The sequence below is a fragment of the Musa acuminata genome, chromosome BXJ3-7 (assembly GCF_036884655.1).
Source record: "Musa acuminata AAA Group cultivar baxijiao chromosome BXJ3-7, Cavendish_Baxijiao_AAA, whole genome shotgun sequence".
Classification (NCBI taxonomy): domain Eukaryota; kingdom Viridiplantae; phylum Streptophyta; class Magnoliopsida; order Zingiberales; family Musaceae; genus Musa; species Musa acuminata.
In genome coordinates, this window is record NC_088355.1 from 42153896 (window position 1) to 42175002 (window position 21107).

The following is a 21107-nucleotide window of genomic DNA, read 5'->3' on the forward strand; positions in this document are numbered from 1 at the left end:
AAAGCGTATCGTGTTCGTCTCCACACGCCTTCGTTCTCCTGTTGCACTGTCTTTTGCTTCTCCATACGTCTGCTGCTATTCTCCCACGAACCAGTAGGTACGTACGTACGTACGTACCTATCAGCGAAAGAGCTCACTGCTGGTAGCAGTCTCTCTTTATTCTCGGGTGAAGATTTTTTCTTAGACCATGTCGAGTGACTATGAATCTGGTTTTCTTTCTTCAGGTCAATTTCCTAAGCAGTAGACGTGAAAGTATTCGTCTCTTCCGATGCTCACACATGCATGAAAAATCTGTAGTAAACAGACGCCCTAACCCTAGCCGGACAGCAATCTATATATTGTGGGGAAGATGACAAAGGAATACTGCACTAAATATTGCTAGTATGAATGAGACAAGTTGTGATCATTGCATTTACAAAACGAGCAGTAATCTTCATCAAACTAAACTCGGTAGTAAAACAATGTAAGCTGGCCCAGCGTTGCATTCACGGCATGGGGATGAAACTGCCTCGGGTATGTAACCTACTCGGTTTCCCATGACGCCATGCATCTCTAAAGTTTGGTGGCGAAGCCGCGACGGGAGTGGAGGAGAGACAGAGAGAGGAAATGGATGGGCACCAACTGAGTTGAGTTATCTGAGTGCCCACCATCACTGCCACTTATATTTGATGCTGCTGCTCCTTCTCTAAAGGCGGACTAAAAGTGCTGTGGGTGGCTTTTGCACTCTGCCTGCTGTCCCCGTCGCTTCTTCCTTTTGTGTTCGTCAATCCTCCCCCTCTGTGTGTGGTGTCCACATCATCGCTTTTGAGGTTGCAAAGCGACGACGTGTCTGCATACGAAATTTGAAATCTTAGCTGCAAAGTGAGAGTAGAGTTCATGTGATCAACTTAACAAACCAGCTATCAATAGACTTCTCGTACTAAGGAATCGATATGATTTGATGATTGATCCATTAAATTTTAAATATTTAAAATACTGTTTCAGATCTATTAAATCATCATACATTTTTTTTAATTAAAAAAATTAAAAATTTATATTGACGAAAGAAAATGATCGTATCTACGTCAGCGTGAACACAATTAAATATCATCTTCAAAAATCAAACAATGACCCTCCCTCTAAGATAATTTTATTTCACAATAGTCATCATCTTTCTTGTTAAGATACACATAATTAAGAAAAAAAATGATATAAGCATCATCATCACGAGTAGTAATTTTTAACATAATAAGAGAAAGAGTCAAATTTAAAAAATAATAATATTATTTTGAGCAATCGTAAAACTCATAAGCTGTAACAATAAACCCCGACCTAAAATTAAATTAATTTTGTTACCATTTAACCTAATAAGATAACTAACTGATTCTAAATTTTTATATCCAAATTAATGAGAATGGACTCATTACTTCATTATAAATTAATTTAAAATTTTACCTACTTCCAATCTTCTTTTAGATACTCTAAAGGTTATATACATTCAGTATTGGGTTCACAATTTAATATGTTTAATTTTTATATTATAATTCATGATGTTCAAACTTTATACGATCAATTTAACTCAAATTTAAATATTTTTACAAAGTAATAATATGATTTCATGTGAATTAGAGATTAAATTCTTTTCTTTTATTTTTTTTTCCCTTGCAACTTAAAAATTATATATTTTTGGCAATTAATCTTGTTTGATCGGAGTGCGACTGGGAATTAATCTGACATGACACGTAAATTCGATGTAAAATTTTGTCTCGACCCATCATTCTGGTCCGACCTAACCTATTAGATTTCTTGGTCGAACCTATAGCAGGAAACTTTGTAGCGTTGAGTGATGGTCGGACCGGATTTGGTTCAGAACATTGTCTCGATTGATCCAAGTCCAATATAAGATGGAAGCAGATGCGAAAAATGGAAATTTCACATGTCAAGAACACAGTCCCTCCTTTTTTTCTTCTTCTTCTTCTTCTTCTTGGATTTTTGACATGATCTTAATTAATTTTGTGTGTGGTGTATGATATGGTTCCTATTATTTGTTCATAAACCAAAGAACCAATATTGGTGTTCCCGAAAATTAGATGATTGTTCAGCTCCTTGTCCTTTTTAATCTATTTCGATTTTCTATGATCTCCAAATTTCTCATGTATTTGAAGAAAGAGATACCGACATGAAGTAAGACAGATTTGACCATCATTGGATCTGTAAAGGAATGCAATAAAGATTTCTTTTAAAAACCTAAAGTTTACTATTCACAGCTCTCTCTCTCTCTCTCTCTCTACTATTGACAATCTTTTTAAAAAATAATAAATATTATTATTATTATTATTATTTATAGTCCTAATATTATTAATTTTATCTCACAATCCCCTATTGATATTACTCGTCGCTACCGTTCAACGCCATCTAACCTTGCTCATCAATCCATCGAGGGAGGAGGAAGAAAAAAAAACAAGGAAGACAAAGTGGAGAGAATTTACGTCTATTTGTAAAGAGATAGTTTAAAAATATTAAAAAAATAAAATAGGATCATAAATAGTAATCTCATGAGGAAATCATCATACTTGAGCATGTGTGTAAACTGGTGTAATTAGAATGAAAAAAATAAAATTGCTAATGATAGTTCCATGTCGGAATCAAAAGAAGCTCTAAATTAGTTTATAAGGATTAGGTATATACAATTATTATTTTGGACATAAGCATTTTGAGTAAGTAATTTCGATTTATTAAATTAGTGACTTAGTTATCCATCAAATCGAATGATATCAAACCCAATTTAAAATGCAGAGTGCTTACAAAGTCAAGATGAGTGTGATATCTATCATTAATTAGATTTTAATTATTTTATATTTATGTAATCTAAGAATGAAAAAAAAGAAATATATTTATTTGTTGATGAGGACCACTATAAAACAACAACTTTTATGGGACAGCCATGGTGTAGGTCGATGATGATCCCATATTCCAGGTGGAGATCAGCCGCAGTAATTGATGGATGCACGGTGGCCTTCCCTCACTGCTGAAGTACTTCGCCTCCATCCTCGGCTATGGCTGTTTCAGTAATCGATCAGGCACTGTGAGTTTGTTGCCTTAGCGCTTGCTTTAGCGATCACTGTGCATTATCTTCGCACAGTGATCTTTTTTCAGGGTCTCTTGAAAGATTCACCTCCGGATCTATGAGTCCAAGCACCCTGAACTACATCAACCTGTTGGATGGGGTGCGAGAGGAGAAAGGCGTTCGGAGAGCTGCTGAGAGAAGATGAAAGGGAAGAAAGCTGCTGCTTCATCGGGGTCTCTCGTTGTCCCCTTCAAAACATGGCTGGGGAAGAGAAGGCACACCAGAAAACGGTAGCGGCAATGATTTAGGTTGCCTGTGGGAGAAGGGTAAGGTTGAAACGTATCCTCAATCTGGAGAACATGGCAACCTGCACACTGTAAATGGTTGGTTCACGGAAATTAACAGTCATTTGTGATAATATACTACATGCATGCATGCATGCCGCCTCATATAGTATACGTACATATAGCTCGTACGAACAAAATCAAAATATATGAGATCATGCCCTTTACCAATGTGTGCTGTCACAAAGGTATCTTGCACTAATATTCGAATTAGCAGAAATAAAATCTGGAAATATTGGACATCAATTTTGAACAAGGAAACAAATTGACATGAGGTACGTCAGATAGACCACCTTGTTTCTTCTCTCTTCTAACCCACAAAACTTCTCTTTCGATAATCTCCGCCTTCTCTTAAGATTTTATTGTTCATTGGAAGATCAAATCATCTGAAAGTTTGAACAGATGGATGAAGCAGAGTCATAATTAACATTTCTATGGTCCTAATAAGGAGTACTCAGTCAAGCATCCGAGAGCTTTATTCTGCATATATATATATATATATGTATATGTAAATGATCTATTGGAACCTTGACGGCCAAAAGATAAAATCAAATCAAAGTCGGGATCTGCCACATCTTCTCCCTTCTACATTAGTTTAATTAGTATTAATTACAAGCCGCAACGTATTGATTTATACGTCTAATAAAAATAAGGTTTTGCCTTGTCTTTTTACCATATAATAGACTAATTCTGTCGCCCACATTGTTCATTTGAGCTATTAGTTCCATTGTTATCTAGAGATGCATAATGGGATAACGAAGAAGAGGTTTAGCCAGCAGCTGCCTTTCCTATTGAACCAGTAGGAGAAGCAGCTGCAACTGCTTGTGCTGTAGGAGAAGCAGTGGCTGATGAAGAGGATGTTTGGATAAAGCCAGCAGCCCTCCGGTAATTGATTCCCAACACATGCATCTAAGGGTGTGATTAAAGAAGACTATAGAGTACGGAGGTTTCTTTGCTAACAGAGAGAGAGAGAGAGAGAGAGAGAGAGATTCTCTTCTTCGTCCCACGTCAAATCATGTCGATGGGAGTAGTCCCGAAGTGGCAGTGTCCATATACATGGTTGAGCAAATTATCCATAACATCGTTTAGAGAAACCAAATTAAACACAGGAAGGTTGGCTCTCATGCAAGGATTGAAGACAAAGAGACTCAGACTGGAAAGTTGATGCTACGTAACTTGAAAGGTCACTGATCTGGCAAATGTTTGACATGACATTTCGTCCACTTAGCATGATGCACGGTGCACTCTGTAAAGAAGATGCACGATGTGACCCGTTCTTTAATCCAATAACTCATTCATCATAATAGATTAGCTGCAGTCATGGCAATATGGTTCACATCAATCATTCCACTTTCTTCACATCATCACAAATCCAGTTGGATTGGACCATGGGGAATTAGATATTTGGCCTCTACGTACCATTATGCTACGTGGAGCTAAGGCTTCAGCATGAACATTTCCTAAGGTTTTTGTACCATCGCTGCATGTGGAAACTGATAAGTAGATGAGATTTCCCTAACTGTTGAGGAAATCTCTCTACTCTGTTGAGGGAAATCCTCTAACCCGTTGAGGAAACTTCTCCTTTTAACCTGTATATAAAGACGGAGGATATGTCAATAACATTCAACTTCTTCTTCTACAACTCATTTATCTCTTTATTTTAACATGGTATCAGAGCAGGCTCCTCTTGGCGACAGCAGCATCGCCATGTGTTAGCCAAGCGGCCACAGTAGCACGCTGCATCAAGCGGAGTCATTGAAGAAGCACCAAGACACGGATTCAGAGCCAGTGCTAACCGGTCTTGCTTTTCTTCGCCGGCCTTGCTCCCTCTTCCTTCTTCTTCGTCGGAAGGACAACGTGGTCCTTCAGCCCCACGTTGGGCAGCACCAGAGAAGACATAAGCCGCCTCCTGCACTTCTCCGGCCAGTAGCTGTCGCAACTGCTGCATCTTCCTCTACCGCAGCAGCTTTCGCTGCCGTTTCCCTCTACACAACGGCGCCTCCTCAACGGCGGTGTCTTCCTCCTCAATAGCAACGAACGGCGAACGACGGTGTCTTTCTCGCGTCTTCCTCCTTCGCTGTCGCAGCCACTTCCCGGCCAGCAGCAGCCGCAACCGCTGCATCTTCCTTCCTCTATCGCAGCAGCTTTCATTGCCGCTTTTTTTCTATACACCTAATTGCTACAGATTTCTCTCACTGCAGTTTCCTTGAGTACTGCTGCAGATTTTTGCGGTCATTTTCCGGCGAACCGCAGTCTTGAGTACGGCTGTAGTTTTCGCAGCCATCTTCCGGCGAACTGCAGCCTCTACAATCTGCTGCAGCAAGCAGCAATCCACAGCAGCGAACTGTAGTCTCGAGTACCGCTGCAGTTTTTGCAGCCATCTCCCGGCGAACTGCAGTCCCTACAATCTGCAGCAGCAAGCAGCAATCCACAGCAGCTGCCGGCAGCTTTTGGCACTGTTGTAGATTGCTCAATCTGCTACAGCAAGCAATCCATAGCAGCAGCCCCCTCCCTCATTCTCCACCTTGTGTGACCTGAGTATCACACAAGGTTCGCTGCCTTCTTCCAAAAAAAAAAAAAAAAAAAAAAAAAAGGAAAAAAAAAAAGAAGGAAAATGTCTTCGTTCACTTCTTCTGATGTTTCAGTTCCTGTAGGGACTCCCACTTCTTGTTCTTCTACAGGGCTTATCTCCATCAATGCTGCCACGCTAATCCCCTTTAAGTTATCAAAGGGTGGCAACTATGCGTCCTGGCGAGCTCAATTCTCTAATCTTTTATTTGGATATGATTTGTTAGGTTACATTGATGGTTCTTTCAATTGTCCTCCGGCCATGCTCAACATCCCCGGTGATCCTAATCCAGTACCCAATCCAGCTCACAAACTGTGGCTACGTCAAGATCGTCTCATTCTCCAAGCCATTCAAGCTTCAGTTGCTGGATCCATTGCTCCCTTGATATCTTCATGTGTGACAGCTGCCGATGCATGGTCTAAACTGCAAACCACCCTGGCAAATCATTCGCGTACTCGCAAGCTCAGTCTTCTATCCAAGCTTATGGAGACAAAACAAGAGGGAAGTACTATCTCTGATTATTTACAACTTATCAAGGTTATCATCGATGACTTGGCCTTGATATGTCATTTTCTATGTGATGAAGAGGTTGTCATTCATACCCTCAATGGTCTCGACACCGACTACAAAGAATTGGCTGCTGCAATTCGGGCACGCGACTCGCCAATCTCTTTTGAAGATCTCTATGATAAGTTGACTGACTACGAGATGTCTTTGAAGCGTGCGGACAAACTGCCTGGATCAACTGTCACAGCTCAAGTCAGTCACAAGTCTAAACGGAAGAACACTTGGTACTCACCGAACATCACCCAAGGTTTGGCCACTACGCCTCTTGATTCTGTGAGTTCCATGCAACACCCCTCCTATCCTCCTAGTCATCCCTTCTCGCAAAGTGGCGACTCCAGCCATCATCCGTCTTGGCGTCCTGCCCTACCGAGCCATCAGAGACGGGTCGTTTGCCAACTGTGTGACAAAGTCGGCCATTCCGCTAAAGTTTGCCGGTCTCGTCTCCGCCTCCCTACTCCGTCACACTGGCCACAGGCAAATCTCCTAACTACTCCGACACCTAGCCAGTCCAACTGGATTGTTGACTCTGGTGCCTCTCATCACATCACCGCTGATCTTCAGAATTTGTCTCTTCACAATCCCTATGGCGGCAATGAAGATATCATCATCGGTGATGGTAAAGGACTTTCTATAACTCATACTGGTTCCACAACGCTTAATTCTGACTCTAATACATTTACTCTCGATGATGTTTTATGCGCCCCTCATATTAAACGCAACCTCATTTCTGTTTCTCAATTTTGCAAAGATAACAATACTTCCATTGAATTCTTTCCTGATTCATTTCTTGTTAAGGATTTGAGCACGGGGGCATCATTGGTCCAAGGCCCGAATAAAGACAACATTTATGAATGGCCGTCAGCCTCTCGAATGACCCAGCCCACTGTTCATTCTTCTGTTGCGGCTCCAGTTGATGTGTGGCATCGTCGGCTTGGCCATCCCTCACCCTTTATTCAGCAGAAATTATTATCTTGTCACTCTCTTCCTCTTTTTAAGTCCCCTAATTCTATGATGCATTGTGATGCTTGTCTTAGTAATAAGAGTCATCGGCAGCCTTTTGGTTCATCTTCAATTTCCTCCTCTAAACCTTTTGAAATTATATATACTGATGTTTGGGGTCCTGCTCCAATTTTATCTTTTGATAAGTTTCAATTTTATGTTATTTTTGTAGATCACTTCTCCAAGTACACATGGATATATCCTCTTTCTTATAAATCTGACGTTTCTCGCGTTTTTTCCACTTTTCAGAAGTTGGTCGAAAACTATTTTCAGTCTACCATTAAAACAGTCTACTCTGATGGTGGCGGTGAATATCAAGCCCTGGCGTCTCATCTCTCAGCTTGTGGCATTCAACACCTCAAGTCTCCTCCACATACTCCTCAACTAGTTGGTCCTGCCGAACACAAACATCGGCATATCGTAGAAACTGGACTCACACTTTTACATCAGGCTTCCATGCCTTCAACTTTCTGGACAGCAGCCTTTCAAACTGCTGTCTACCTAATTAATCGGATGCCTACACCAGTTCTACAACACCAGTCCCCCTTTGACACACTGTTCCACAAACCCCCTAACCTTCGTAAACTCCGCGTGTTCGGTTGTTTATGTTATCCTTGGTTACGTCCCTATGCCTCTCATAAGTTAACATCCCGATCTTCTCCTTGCGTCTTTATTGGTTACTCACTTGACCATAATGCTTTCCGCTGCTATAATCTCCACACTCACAAAATCTTTGTATCACGTCACGTTATCTTTGTTGAGTCTAACTTTCCTTTCCAAACTCTTCCATATCCTGCCATACGGACCACTTCACTATCTCACTGGAGTATACCTTCGGATCAATCGGACGAGCCTCCCATGTCTTCGTCTACTTCCTCCCCTCCTGATCCGCACTATATCACTCCAGTTCAACACTTGCCCGTTTCCTCTGTTCCTACTCCACTCCACTCTTCTCCAATTGATGGGGCAATATGTTCTGAAACACAACCATCCTCTTTACCTCCTTCTCGCCCAAGTGCCCCTGACGTGTCTCCACTTGACCCGGCTTGTGCCACTGATCCTCACCCAACATTACCTCCTAATCCTGTCATCTCCAATCATCCTATGACCACTCGCTCTAAGCATGGTATTTTTAAACCTCGTCAAGTACTTAACCTACAAGCTGTCATGAATTCCTCATCCCCCAACATTGAACCCACCACCTTCACTCAAGCCCACAAATCTCCGCATTGGCGTATTGCCATGAGCGAGGAATATAATGCCCTCCTCCATAATTCAACATGGGATCTAATTCCTTTTCATCCTTCACAAAACATCATCGGGTGTAAGTGGGTCTTTAGAATTAAGCGGAACCCAGATGGCTCAGTTGCTCGATATAAGGCACGCCTGGTCGCCAAAGGATTCCATCAACGACCTGGAGTTGATTTCACTGAGACGTTTAGTCCTGTTGTTAAACCCACTACAATCCGGCTTATCTTGAGTCTGGCTACCACTAAAGGCTGGCAATTACGACAATTGGATGTTAATAATGCCTTTCTACAGGGATCTCTATCTGAAGATGTTTTTATGCAACAACCCCCCGGTTTTACTCATCCTCAGTATCCACAGCATGTTTGCAAACTTCGGAAAGCCATTTATGGACTTCGTCAGGCTCCGAGAGCTTGGTACACTCAACTTAGCTCATTTTTGACTTCTGTCGGCTTTCTTAACTCCAAATCTGACACTTCGTTGTTTCTGCGACATCATCATGGAAACACAATGTATATTCTGGTATATGTGGATGATATTATTGTCACAGGCAACAATCCCGCCAGCATCCAAGCGTTCGTCAAACAGCTGGCAGCTCGATTCTCGCTTAAGGATCTCGGTCCCTTGAGCTACTTTTTGGGCGTCGAAGCTACCTTCACATCTTCCGGTCTCTTTTTATCACAACGCAAGTACATTCAAGATTTGTTATTAAAGACAAACATGCAGGATGCAAATGCAGTTACAACCCCCATCTCTACTAGCGGTTCTCTCAAATTATCAGATGGAAGTCCTGCTACGGAACCCACTCAATATCGCCAAGTTGTTGGCTCTTTACAATACTTAGCTCTCACGCGTCCAGACATCTCATTTGCTGTGAACAAATTATCACAGTTTATGCAGCAACCATCTACTCTACACTGGTCACGCGTCAAGAGACTTCTATGATATCTTAAAGGGACTCTAAATCATGGACTCTTTTTTCGTAAACACTCTCCACTTCGTCTTCATGCATTTGCCGATGCTGATTGGGCGGGCAACCTTGATGATAGAACATCCACATCGGGGTATATTATCTTCCTTGGTGCTCATCCAATCAGTTGGAGTTCTAAGAAGCAAAAGACAGTCGCCCGGTCTACAACTGAAGCTGAATACCGTGCCATTGCCGCTACCACTGCAGAACTCAATTGGATCACGAATCTTCTCAAGGAACTCAACATCGATTCCACTCCTACAATATATTGTGATAATATTGGAGCTACCTATCTGTGCGCTAATCCGGTATTCCACTCCCGCATGAAACATATTGCTATTGACTTCCACTTTGTACGTGATCAAGTTGTCCGCCGTCAACTCCGTGTTTCTCATGTTCATACAGCTGATCAATTGGCCGACTCACTTACGAAGCCTATAGCTCGTAAGCTGTTTGCATTACATCAGTCCAAGATTGGCCTCCTTGATAGGAGCACCATCTTGCGGGGGCATGATAAGTAGATGAGATTTCCCTAACTGTTGAGGAAATCTCTCTACTCTGTTGAGGGAAATCCTCTAACCCGTTGAGGAAACTTCTCCTTTTAACATGTATATAAAGACGGAGGATATGTCAATAACATTCAACTTCTTCTTCTACAACTCATTTATCTCTTTATTTTAACAGAAACCACGTAGTGAACATAGATGTAGAGTTTGTGTGCTAATTTGAGTCCCCACCCGAAGCATTAATGAAGATTTCTAGATCTCTCATCCCCATATCAAATAGAATCCACAGCGGACTGGATCGAGAAGCCATGCACGTCTAGATGAATGGGTTTGAATCTTAAACGGTAAACGATGATAAGTGGGGCTTCTGCTGAAACTGGCACTACATCCTGAGGAAAAGAACAGCCCCTCTCTTCACGTCACTGCAACTGCAGATATAGATAGATAGATAGATAGATAGATAGATAGATAGAGAGAGAGAGAGAGAGAGAGAGAGAGAGATAGGGAAAGAAAAGACTGCAGGAGCGGGGCCGTCGACGCCGTCGGGAGAGGGAAAAGCATGCATGGGAAGGCCGCCCGCGCCGAGGCAGGAGAGTCGCCCGGGAGTCCCGCGTTCCCTCCTCGCCAGCTCCGCGACCCGCCCGAGTCTGTGGAAGTGACAGGACGCTGCATGGTGGAGCAAGCAGGCTCCCGTCGTGTCGCCCCGCGCTGGCTCGCCATTTCCCCATGCTGCACCTGCCGCTTCGACTTGCTCCGAGAGAGAATATTCTTCCCTGTATCATCTGGTGTTTCCCTGATAGAGAAAAATAGACCGAAGAAGAGGGAAATCTCAAAGCTTCTCATCTTAAAAATATTAATGCAAACGGAGTAGTTTTTTGACATGTCGTTGCATATTTCTTTTACCAAAACATATTTTAATTCTTTTTCTAAACAATAACGTTAAAATAAAAGCATACATCTTTTACTTCGGTTCACATTCGGAATTGTTCCAACATATATTGTTGCCTTGTCCGCTGAACCTAAGTAATTTACTTTGTTTGTTTATAGAATTTTAATTTATATTTTAATTTTAATATATTTATAAAAATATTTTTTATATTATATAGTATTTTTTATAAAGATTATAAATATTGAATATAGATTTTAAATATTTCAAATCTATCAATAAATAAATATATTTAACTAGATGAATCTTAAAAGAAAATTTTATTAGTTTTATCTTCTCATTTTTATTAAGAAAATAAATATTTCTATCAAAGTATTAAAAAGTTAAAAATAAAAATAATAGGATTTGCTAGCAATAACATAATATAAGTAATATCCAAAAGCTGATTTAAATACAAAATATCGCATTTATGGATACATAAGAAATATATTTAATCTTTATTTTTGAATATAAAATTCAAAGGGATGAATTAGGAAATAGATCGTTTAAATCATATAACTATAATGAAATACACAATCAATCAATATTTATAAAATCTAAAAAAATAGAAAAAAAAAAGTTTGATTGATCTTATTTTTTGAAGTGAGAGATTCATGGGTCAATACAAGATCCTGATATATATATTCAACACAAGAATATTATCTTTAAATCACATCATATATTTAATTTGATATATATATTTTTTAATTCTTGTACTTGAGATCGGGAAAGAACATCGTAATGAATCAATAAATTTAAGTTTTTTTGTCATCTTATATGTGAGAAGTAGAGTAAGATCATATTTATTTATTTCGATGATGTTTATTTGGTTTTATTATTATTACATTTAAGTTATTATCTTTCTTTCTTTTCTCTTTCATCTTTTTATTTTCAAAAAAAATTCTGCTCATGGAGATTTCACAACAATGATTACTTATATAAACTTTATCATGTATCAATCCCCCTCTAGCAAACATAAATTGATAGCATCAAGGCAACTAGTGCACAATAGTTTGAAGAGATTATAAGTTACTGACCTCGTACTACAAAATAGCTCGAAATATTTGTGTATGTATGTATGTATATATGTATGGATACGAAAATCTTTCTTCGTTAATAAGTTTTTTTTAAAAAAAAATATTTATTTGGTTTATATATTTTTGGTTTCAATAGCACAACAAAAAAAAAGTCGGACATTATTATCGGGTTGACGAGACTGGAACAACTTACTCAACTGGACTTAAAGTCACTATAAGTATAGCAGCGGATTACTACTCGACACCACAGTTGCTGGCTGGCGTTGTGGGGTTGGAATGAGCTCCAATTCTAAGCACTCCGGCAACAGCAGCCACAAAAAACAGAAAGGGTCATGCAGGCAGCAAATAGGACTCAGCCAGCGCCTCCTGTCGCCGACCGAGTGCAGTGCATGCATCCATGTGAGGTGGGAGCCGCTCTACGCCTGCGGCTGTTGCCTTCGTCTCCTCGTAGGCACGGCAGGAGTTGGGTGGCCGTCACTTCACGTCTGTGGTTTCCCCACGACACATAGCAAAGAAGAGACAGCTTTCGAGCTTTTTTTCCCATGCTCGAGCCTCGCAGGTGTCACTGTTTCGTTGGCTCGGGTCGAGAGAAAAGCCTGAGGTCGGTTCTTAGTTCTCATGTTTGGGTCTAATGGGGTTTGGGTTTGTGCTTGGGCTGGCAAAAAAGAACCGCTGTCATTTTAGTTGCTTTATCCACACAAGCATGTCAAGAATCTTAGATCATGTGTTCATTTTTCAGATATAATAGTGAATCTTTTGCATTTGAGTGGTGTAAGATAGATTGTGTTTTGCGTTTTCTCAATATCACAATATTATTATACGTTTGAAAACATCCCAAGAAAAGATAAAATAATAGTAGAGGAGATACCTTAAAACTAATATCAATCGAATCTCTTTTGACTTTAATTCATCTTTTTTTCTTTTAATTGTTGTATATCTAAAACATTCGATTAGTACTTGTAAACTCAAGAATTTAACTTTCGCTCGGATAAAAACTCCTAAATCAAAGAATTTAATTCATATTCTGTACGCAAATAAAAAGAAAAGAGAGGCAAGTAATCGTTTCACACTAATCAACATTATGTTGGCACCGTCCAATTTTTAGTATCAAATCATGCATTGTGACGTGCGGAATATTGCATTCATTCATCCTTATTATAAACCGCACATTGTGGCATTCGGAACACATCACAGATGCTCTCATAAATCACTGCAAAAAGATGCTGATAATAATTATTTTAATTCACCCCCCTAATTGATGTGTACACATGAAAGTGGAGAACAGAACATGTTCTTCTCCGAGAATTCCGCTGAATCCCTTCTCTGATGGAGTCTCTCTCATTGCTTATCACAGCAGCCGTGGGAAGGAGATGCAGCAGCCGGATCCTAATAAAGACTCGAAGAGAGACCTGACGAATCACATGCCACCAACTCAGCCGTCTCGCACACGTGCCCCGCGTTACTGATCAATGTGAATTCGCCAACTGTGCTCGAAAGCCTGAACCCTATCTCTAGGCTTGGGCGGCCGAACTGTCATCGTCTTATCCGCGGTTCCTTCTTATCCAAAGATATCGCTCCAAAGACACGTCATCTTATTACACCTCTCATGGAGAAATATATAGAAATAATCTACTTTGCGACTGCAAGTTTTGTGACAATCTCCTTATTCTATATTTATCTCCTTTTTTTTTTGTTTCATCAATAAGAAAATAAGTTATTTCTATTCCGATCGATTAATGTATTATTTTAATATAATATAATATTTTTATTTTTTTATAGATGCACAGATAATGTATACTAAACACAAGTGTTGTTCTTGAGACAGATAGATAAATCTCTCCATGTTTGGATCAAATGAGTTCATAATGTATATTATTTTAATATAGTAAAAATTTCTTATATATATATATATCCGATTTCGCCAATGAAACTGTTCCCAGTTTGAGATGGTGAGTGTCTTCCCTAGCTGACATGCTGCTGGATGAACGAAGGATTCAAGAAGTAGGGCTTTGGTGCCACCAGGAGGGGTCCGGCGTAACACTCATGACCTCTGGGGCCGTCGCCGGCACGCTCAGTTCTTCTCCCGCAGGTAGGGCACATGGTGAGGCTGGCCGCAGCAGGGAAGTGCATGTAGAGCGGTGGTGCAGACGTGAGCGCCTTCAGCTGCTGCAGCTCCTTCTGCAGTCTCTGGTTCTCGTCGCTCAGCTTCTCACAGTACCTCTTTAGGAGGGTGCAGTCGACTTCCATCTTCTTGAGCTTCGTCCTGCAATCAGAGCATACATGTAATCTTGGTTTTCCATCTATTGATATTGTTGGAACCAAACGAGGAAGAAAAGCCCGCACTCACATGTATATTTGCGAATAATGGAGTTTTGCTAGGGATAGACATATTATATATCCCAAAAGATTCGACGAGGAGATGCTAATACTTTTATCATAGGATCATAATATCTATATTCGTTAGATTAAATTTTATACCCAAGAAAACAATAAAACCATGATGGAGAACTTATTAAGCTCATGAGGTTGAAGAATAAAACAATTGAGGGTGAAGAGGATCGTATGGGTGCGTGTAACTTGAAGCAAATCTGATTGAAGTTGCATGGAGTTATGAGACAAACCTCGCCCTCCTGTTCTGAAACCATACTTCGATTTGCCGCGGCCGGAGATTTAGTTGCCCTGCCAGGGTTTGCTTTTGTTTCTGATCATTAGTGGAGAGAAACCATGAGCATCAAGAGACCAGTCGGGAACTGTAAAAGCGATGAATCAAACAGGATAGAGGTAACCAACAACACGCTCAAGGTATGTGTTTACCGGGTTGATGGTGCTGTGCTCCTTGAATCTGTCCTCCAACAGAGCAGACTGCTCCTTTGTAAGCCTCAGCTTCTTCCTCACACCACCCTCGTCTTCCTCATCACTGCCTCGAGATGACAGCCGCTCTGCCTCTTCTTCCTCGTCTCCTGCATGGTTCTCCTTCTTTACGCTCGGAAGACATGAGAACGAGGAAACAGTGCTATGATGCGAGGACGCCCCTGCCGCGCTACCTTCCTCAGCTTCCACACCATGAAAGAGGCCTAATGGTAGATAAAGGTTGCGAGAATTCGAGCAGGCTTCCTCGCCATGATCTCTCGACTTGTCGCTCCTCTTGCCAATGCACAACTCTAGAGCAAGGTTAATGTCACGGTCACCCTCTTGGGTCATGTCCATGCTTTCATGCTTACCTCTGTTACCCCTTCGACTAGTTCCTACCTAATATATACTACTCGTAAGAGAGAGAAAAGAGAGGTGAGGGACTAGGATTGTCAGTAAAGGAAAGGAAAGAATAATTGAGGGTGATGATCTCAAGTGGATGCTTACATGGGCACACTGCAATGGGCGGCGGATTTCGCAAGTGGCAGCTCAACTCCCTAGTACGAAGGAACGAGGAGGTGAAGGACCACCTCTTGGGAATGGATGGTGGGGGGAGATGAACTAAGATGGTCCACGCAGGAAAGGGCATTCATCGGTGGCTAAATGACACAGTCGAACACATCAACGCTGAGAGTATGCCTCCTCTGCTTTCGGCTCATCAGCCGTCACTGCGGTGCTGCCCTCTCTTGTTCTTCTCAGCCGCTCTTTCTTTTCTTTGGCTTTACACGTAGGATCCAGTTTGGAAAGTCTTCTTGATGACGTGCCGCAATTGACTTTGCCAGCCTTATAGGTGTTTCAAGAACACCGGACACTACTCGAATGGTTTCTTTCTCTCTCCAGGTTAATCGATGAGCACAGGATCCATGATGACAGGCAGGTTCATGCATCCAAATTCTGGGACCATCTTGCGCTCTGAGCTGTGGTCGTAGACTTACAGGGAGGATGCTTGTGACTGTCGAGAATAAAGTTAGCGTTTGTGGATTGAACGTTACTCCTCAAAGTCTCTTTGGATTGAATGTTACTCGTCACTGCTTATGCCTGCATCGGAATGTGTCGTATAGATGGACATGGGTTTTTGGTTGGTTGCAGGACTGCGTCCGCTGATACTGTGCACACAAATCGTGCGCTGAAGTTGATGTCATTTCGAGGCAATGTGAACAACGAGAAAAAGAAGAAAGGCCGTGAGAAGAATAAGCAGCAAAGGAGGAGGCAATCGCATATATGCAAGAATAAAAGGGAGGAGGGCGGTGGTGGTGGTGGTGGTGGTGGTGGTGGTGATGCTGATGATGATAAGATGTAGATGGATGCATTTCATTATTCGAGTGAAAATACCTCACTTTCACGCACCAGAAGATGCAGACAGATAGTGCAGGAGAAGAAGGGCAAGCATACATATTGTTCTATCTCTACGATAGAGGTTCCTCCCTCCCATATCCTCCGAACCGAAAGATGGTCAAAAAAGCTTTGACTGAAGGTTACCGATGAGAATAAAAGGTTTAATGGATGTTACACTGATCCGTCGTTGAGTTGAGGTGGCCGAGAGGGTGACTCGGATGTTCATCAAAAGAGAAGACTAATGTTAGATTAGGTTGTTCTCAAGTTAGGACGGAGGCAGGCAAAAAAAAGGTAAAGTCATAGTAATTGACTTTGGTGTGCCGAGAAGAATATTGGAGGTAAAGTCAATATAATGAGTGTTTTGAGAAAATATGGTGATGTACCGACGATCAAGAAGGGTTGTGGTGGTGGCAAAGCTAAGAAAAGAATATTTTCATCCAAGTGGAAAAAAAAAGGGCATCCTTGTGTCATGGGAGCAATAAAGTCAAGATGATGTTTAACACTTATTCTTTTCGGTTATTATTTTTTGATTTTTTTGAGTGTTTTTTTATATGTAGCATGTTTGTGACCGAAAATACTATCATCAGTTCTATTTTTGTTGTTATTAATGTTTTTGTTTTTGTTTATGTCATATAACATTGAAAATATTTATACTATTCTTATGTGTCACGAGCTAATTTTGAACTAACAACCTAACAATATCAAATATCAATCATCTTAGCACCTCGAAATTCTTTAGGTGGCACTAAGACGGATGGAGTTTTGGGTTTATATTTGAGGGGTCATGCAACATTCTTTAATGTGTTCACTTTTGTTTGTGGACCTTTATCAACAAACATTATGAGACTCCTTTTGTTCAGCCTATTTTTTAGACCCTTTTATGCCTAGTAAAAGCAAGTTGCTTTATGTTGCTTATGATCGGTGATCTTATCATTTTCGTGCATGATAACGACAAATTAATTGTATGTTTATTTTATTATATAAATACTTTGTAGATTACACAATATTAAGATCTATGTTACCGTAGTGAACGAGTACTATCGTTTCGGTACGACACGTTTTAGGCAATCCGAACTAAGATCATGAAACTTAGGTAAAAACTAATGAAGGGAGTAAAAATATACTTTTTTTTTTAGGTAAAATATCCAAAAATCAAACTTATAATTGGAGGACCATTTGATCTATAATCAAACCAATAAACTAATAACCCGCCTCGTGGCGGTATCGATGTTCGATTCAGATCCATTTGAGGACACCGCGCCGCCTTATCCGATCTTTACAAGCTTTCCGGTATCCCTTTCTCTTTTGATGATACGGAGGTCCACAAAAGAAATGTGGACATTTCAGTGCATGAATTCCACACGAGGGGCAAATGGAATGCCCTCTCCAATTGCTTTTACGTCTAATCCCTTTCAATCCACCCGCATCTTCGAATTGTTGGATGACAGATACCAAATTAGATGAGAGGAAAGCAATTGGTCGATCGAACACATGGAATCTCCCTCCCACATCCATTGTACCCACAGCATCATAGACCTTGTAATTTCCAATGTTTTTTGTTCTCCTAAGCTTTTTGTTCTCAGAACGTTCCAAAAGCTCAAAAGGATTCAAAGCTAATTGCGGTTCCATCCCAAAGCTGACACATCATGATGCTTCCTTTTTCCTTTTTTTTTCTATAATATTATTCTTTTCATGGTCAATATTAAAGGAATATTTAGTGGGTAATTGACTCGAATTTGATTATTTGGTTAGGCAAGCTAGGAATATTCAAATCTCAGTGCACCATTTATTTAATGGATGTTTACGACAGAGGTGAGCTCACAAGTTTATTTTTTTTAAAATAAAAAATATATTATTTTAAAAGTCTCTTACAAAAAAATTTCATGTTTATCGAAGCACAAAATAGACTATAACTTTAGAGGCCAGTCCTATCTCGAGATAATAGAATTTTTTAGAAGATGTAGCCTAATTTGATAGTCAATGAGCATTATAGTAAATTTATAATCGATGAATAAGTAATTAAATAAAAAAAACTACTCCTATAATAGCTCAAAGATGAATATTCAAGGTGAGCTCATAAGATTTTAAGAATCTAATTTTGTGTTGGTAATTCTCTTATTTGCATGATAATATAACTCGAATTCTCAACATAAGTGGTAGGACCAATAGTTAGGAATATTCTTATACTCACCGAAGTTTCCTTGAAGCTTCCTATGGCATGGGAATCGATTTCCGTAGCCATCGAGAGAACTCTCATGTCTCATGGCTGAGAAAACATCATGTCTAATGTTATGATTCATACGAAGTGATTACAGTATGGAAAGAATGATTTTGAATAGTTGGATTCTTCGAGGAACAATGAGATATGCGTGTTTGTAATCCCTTTCGTTCTTTCCAAGTTTATTGATGATCTCCAAAATCTCACACACGAACACTATCGACACCCATTGAGATGCTCTGTCAACTCAATATGCTAGTCGAGTGAGTCAAAGTGGATGGCACAATAATAATACCACAACGCTCTATACTTCTTATACGTCCACACGGATGACTTCCTATGTTAAAGGCATATCCGACTATAAAATTGCTCTAGCAAAATAACTCCTCCAAGTATTGGCATGGACTTAGCTTATTTTGTAAGTATAAAAATGATGATTATGCTACTATTTATTATGTAAAAAATTTGAAGTTTAGAAACTAAAATCAAGTAACAATATATCAAATATATGATTTGTACTTTTTCAATATCATTCGAAGAGCTTTTATCTTATTTGTAAGTACATCATCATCGGATCGGATCTGAAATATGCACAAACATTAATACAAATGCTTTAAGAGTATGGTAAAACATAAATATGAACTAACAAGCACTAAATAGTTGGGATCCAAAATAATCTATCATGCACAAATATATATTGTGCACGAATGCCAATATGACACCGATTGCAAGATCGAGCGATGATGCATCCTTAGACGTATAATTGAAGCTTCTTCGAGTTTGATGCCACCCGTGTGTTATGAGGATATCAACTAGAATTCAACATGTGGCAAATCAAAATAGAGCTGCATATTTTACAAAACAAAAAACATAAGATAAAATACTATGATTAGCAAAATGAGGATTTGAATGCATCACTCGGATGATATTCTTCGTTACTTATTTCTTCAATATCCTTGTTGAATCTTTTTTACATGATGCAAATCCTCTATCACATCTTCGATCCTTTTTTTGATTGTAATGCACCTCTCAACACTCACGTGGTCCCTCGATATTATTGTCAAGTAGTTGAATTTTGATCTATAAATGTTATCTCAACTCGATGAATTAGATGTTATCTCAAATCGAATCGAATTATGTTGATATTTTTTGCTAGTAGATTGATACAACGGAGGAAAAGGATTTTTTACTTTAGCATGTTAATCTCTCGGTTGCATTGTGTCAACTAAACCGAATGGATGGATGAATACTTGTTAGAACTTTAACGAACACCATCTTATAAAATTTAAAATTTTAAGATTTTTTTTCTTCATAATATTTGTGCTTTCATTTGGCTATCTCATTCTCTCAAAAAAAAAAAAAAAAAAAAAAGTCGAAGAGATCAAGGATAATCAACTTCACTTTTATCTCCTTGACGAATGTAGCTCGTACATTTAAGTTAGTAGCTTTCATCTACTTTTTTTGCGCATACTTTTTAAGCATTAGAAATATTGCACTCCGATGTGATTATCGAAATTCATCTCCGATTTAAACAAACTTGAGTGGAAGGAACAGAGTTAAAAAGCATTAGATCTCAAGTTTTTGTTTGGAATTAATCCTAGAGTCAGAGTTAAAAAGGATTGTTTTTTTTTTTTTTTGGAATTAACCATAGAGTCAATCAGAGTTAAAAAGGGATTGTGTCGAGATTTGCAATGCTTCTTCACCATTCGGAAAGAGTCACCCTCGAAGTTCGAGAGCAACATTTACTAATGCGTTGCAACCCCCCCAACCTCTTCCCAAAAGGAGAGAAAGTGAGGCTAACCAACCTGACAAAACCGAACCGGGGGAGAGGAATGAAGATTGCATAGCTAAACTTATAACCCCCCCCCCCCCCCCAAAAGAGAAAAAAAAAGAAAATATTTTTAAGACCTTTAGCTGAAAGTAAAAGGTTTGATGAAAAATTAAAAAGTCTCAAACGTCATGTAAAAAAAAAAAAAAAAGACTTGAGCCCTTTGGCTTTCTTTCCCATCGATTTTAGTGAACTCATCATGTGGAGGAGGAGATCACCAATTGGGCACAAAACATTCGACATCACAGCAATAATATCAAATCAAATCATATCTATCTAGTATCGCAATTAAAGCCTGAACAAAGACAGTTCTATATAGTTAGTGGTACAAAAATCAATTAAAAAAAAATCTACTTCTCAATTTCACAAAAGCTCAATAATGATTATCACTCACATGCTAACAAGATTTTTTATTATAAATAAATATTACTTAAATATTTGCCTTCAAAAAAATAAGCATGAATATCAAATTCTTTTTTATTATTTAAATTAATTTAATCCTCCAATTATTCAATCCGATGACATAAATAACACATATATCAGAATCCAAAAAAACACTTTAACCCTTGTTTTACAACTATATATCATATATATATCCTTGACAT

At 39.5% G+C, this 21107-nt stretch overlaps 1 protein-coding gene across 2 annotated transcripts; it reads right to left on the reverse strand.

Moving 5' to 3' along the window:
• Positions 1 to 14035: 14035 nt before the first annotated feature.
• LOC135643041 (homeobox-leucine zipper protein HAT22-like) lies at positions 14036 to 15625 on the reverse strand. 2 transcript variants are annotated; one of them, XM_065159563.1, is made up of 4 exons: positions 15569 to 15625; positions 15026 to 15470; positions 14833 to 14912; positions 14036 to 14474 (listed from the first exon to the last, which is right to left on the reverse strand). In XM_065159563.1, the coding sequence occupies exons 2-4, from the start codon at positions 15416 to 15418 to the stop codon at positions 14174 to 14176; spliced, it is 774 nt and encodes a 257-aa protein (XP_065015635.1). In that variant the 5' UTR covers positions 15419 to 15470; positions 15569 to 15625; the 3' UTR covers positions 14036 to 14173. The 2 variants fall into 2 exon arrangements, with proteins under 2 accessions (XP_065015635.1, XP_065015636.1); XM_065159564.1 differs by lacking the exon at positions 15569 to 15625 and having other exon boundaries at positions 15026 to 15171; positions 15256 to 15447.
• Positions 15626 to 21107: the final 5482 nt, after the last annotated feature.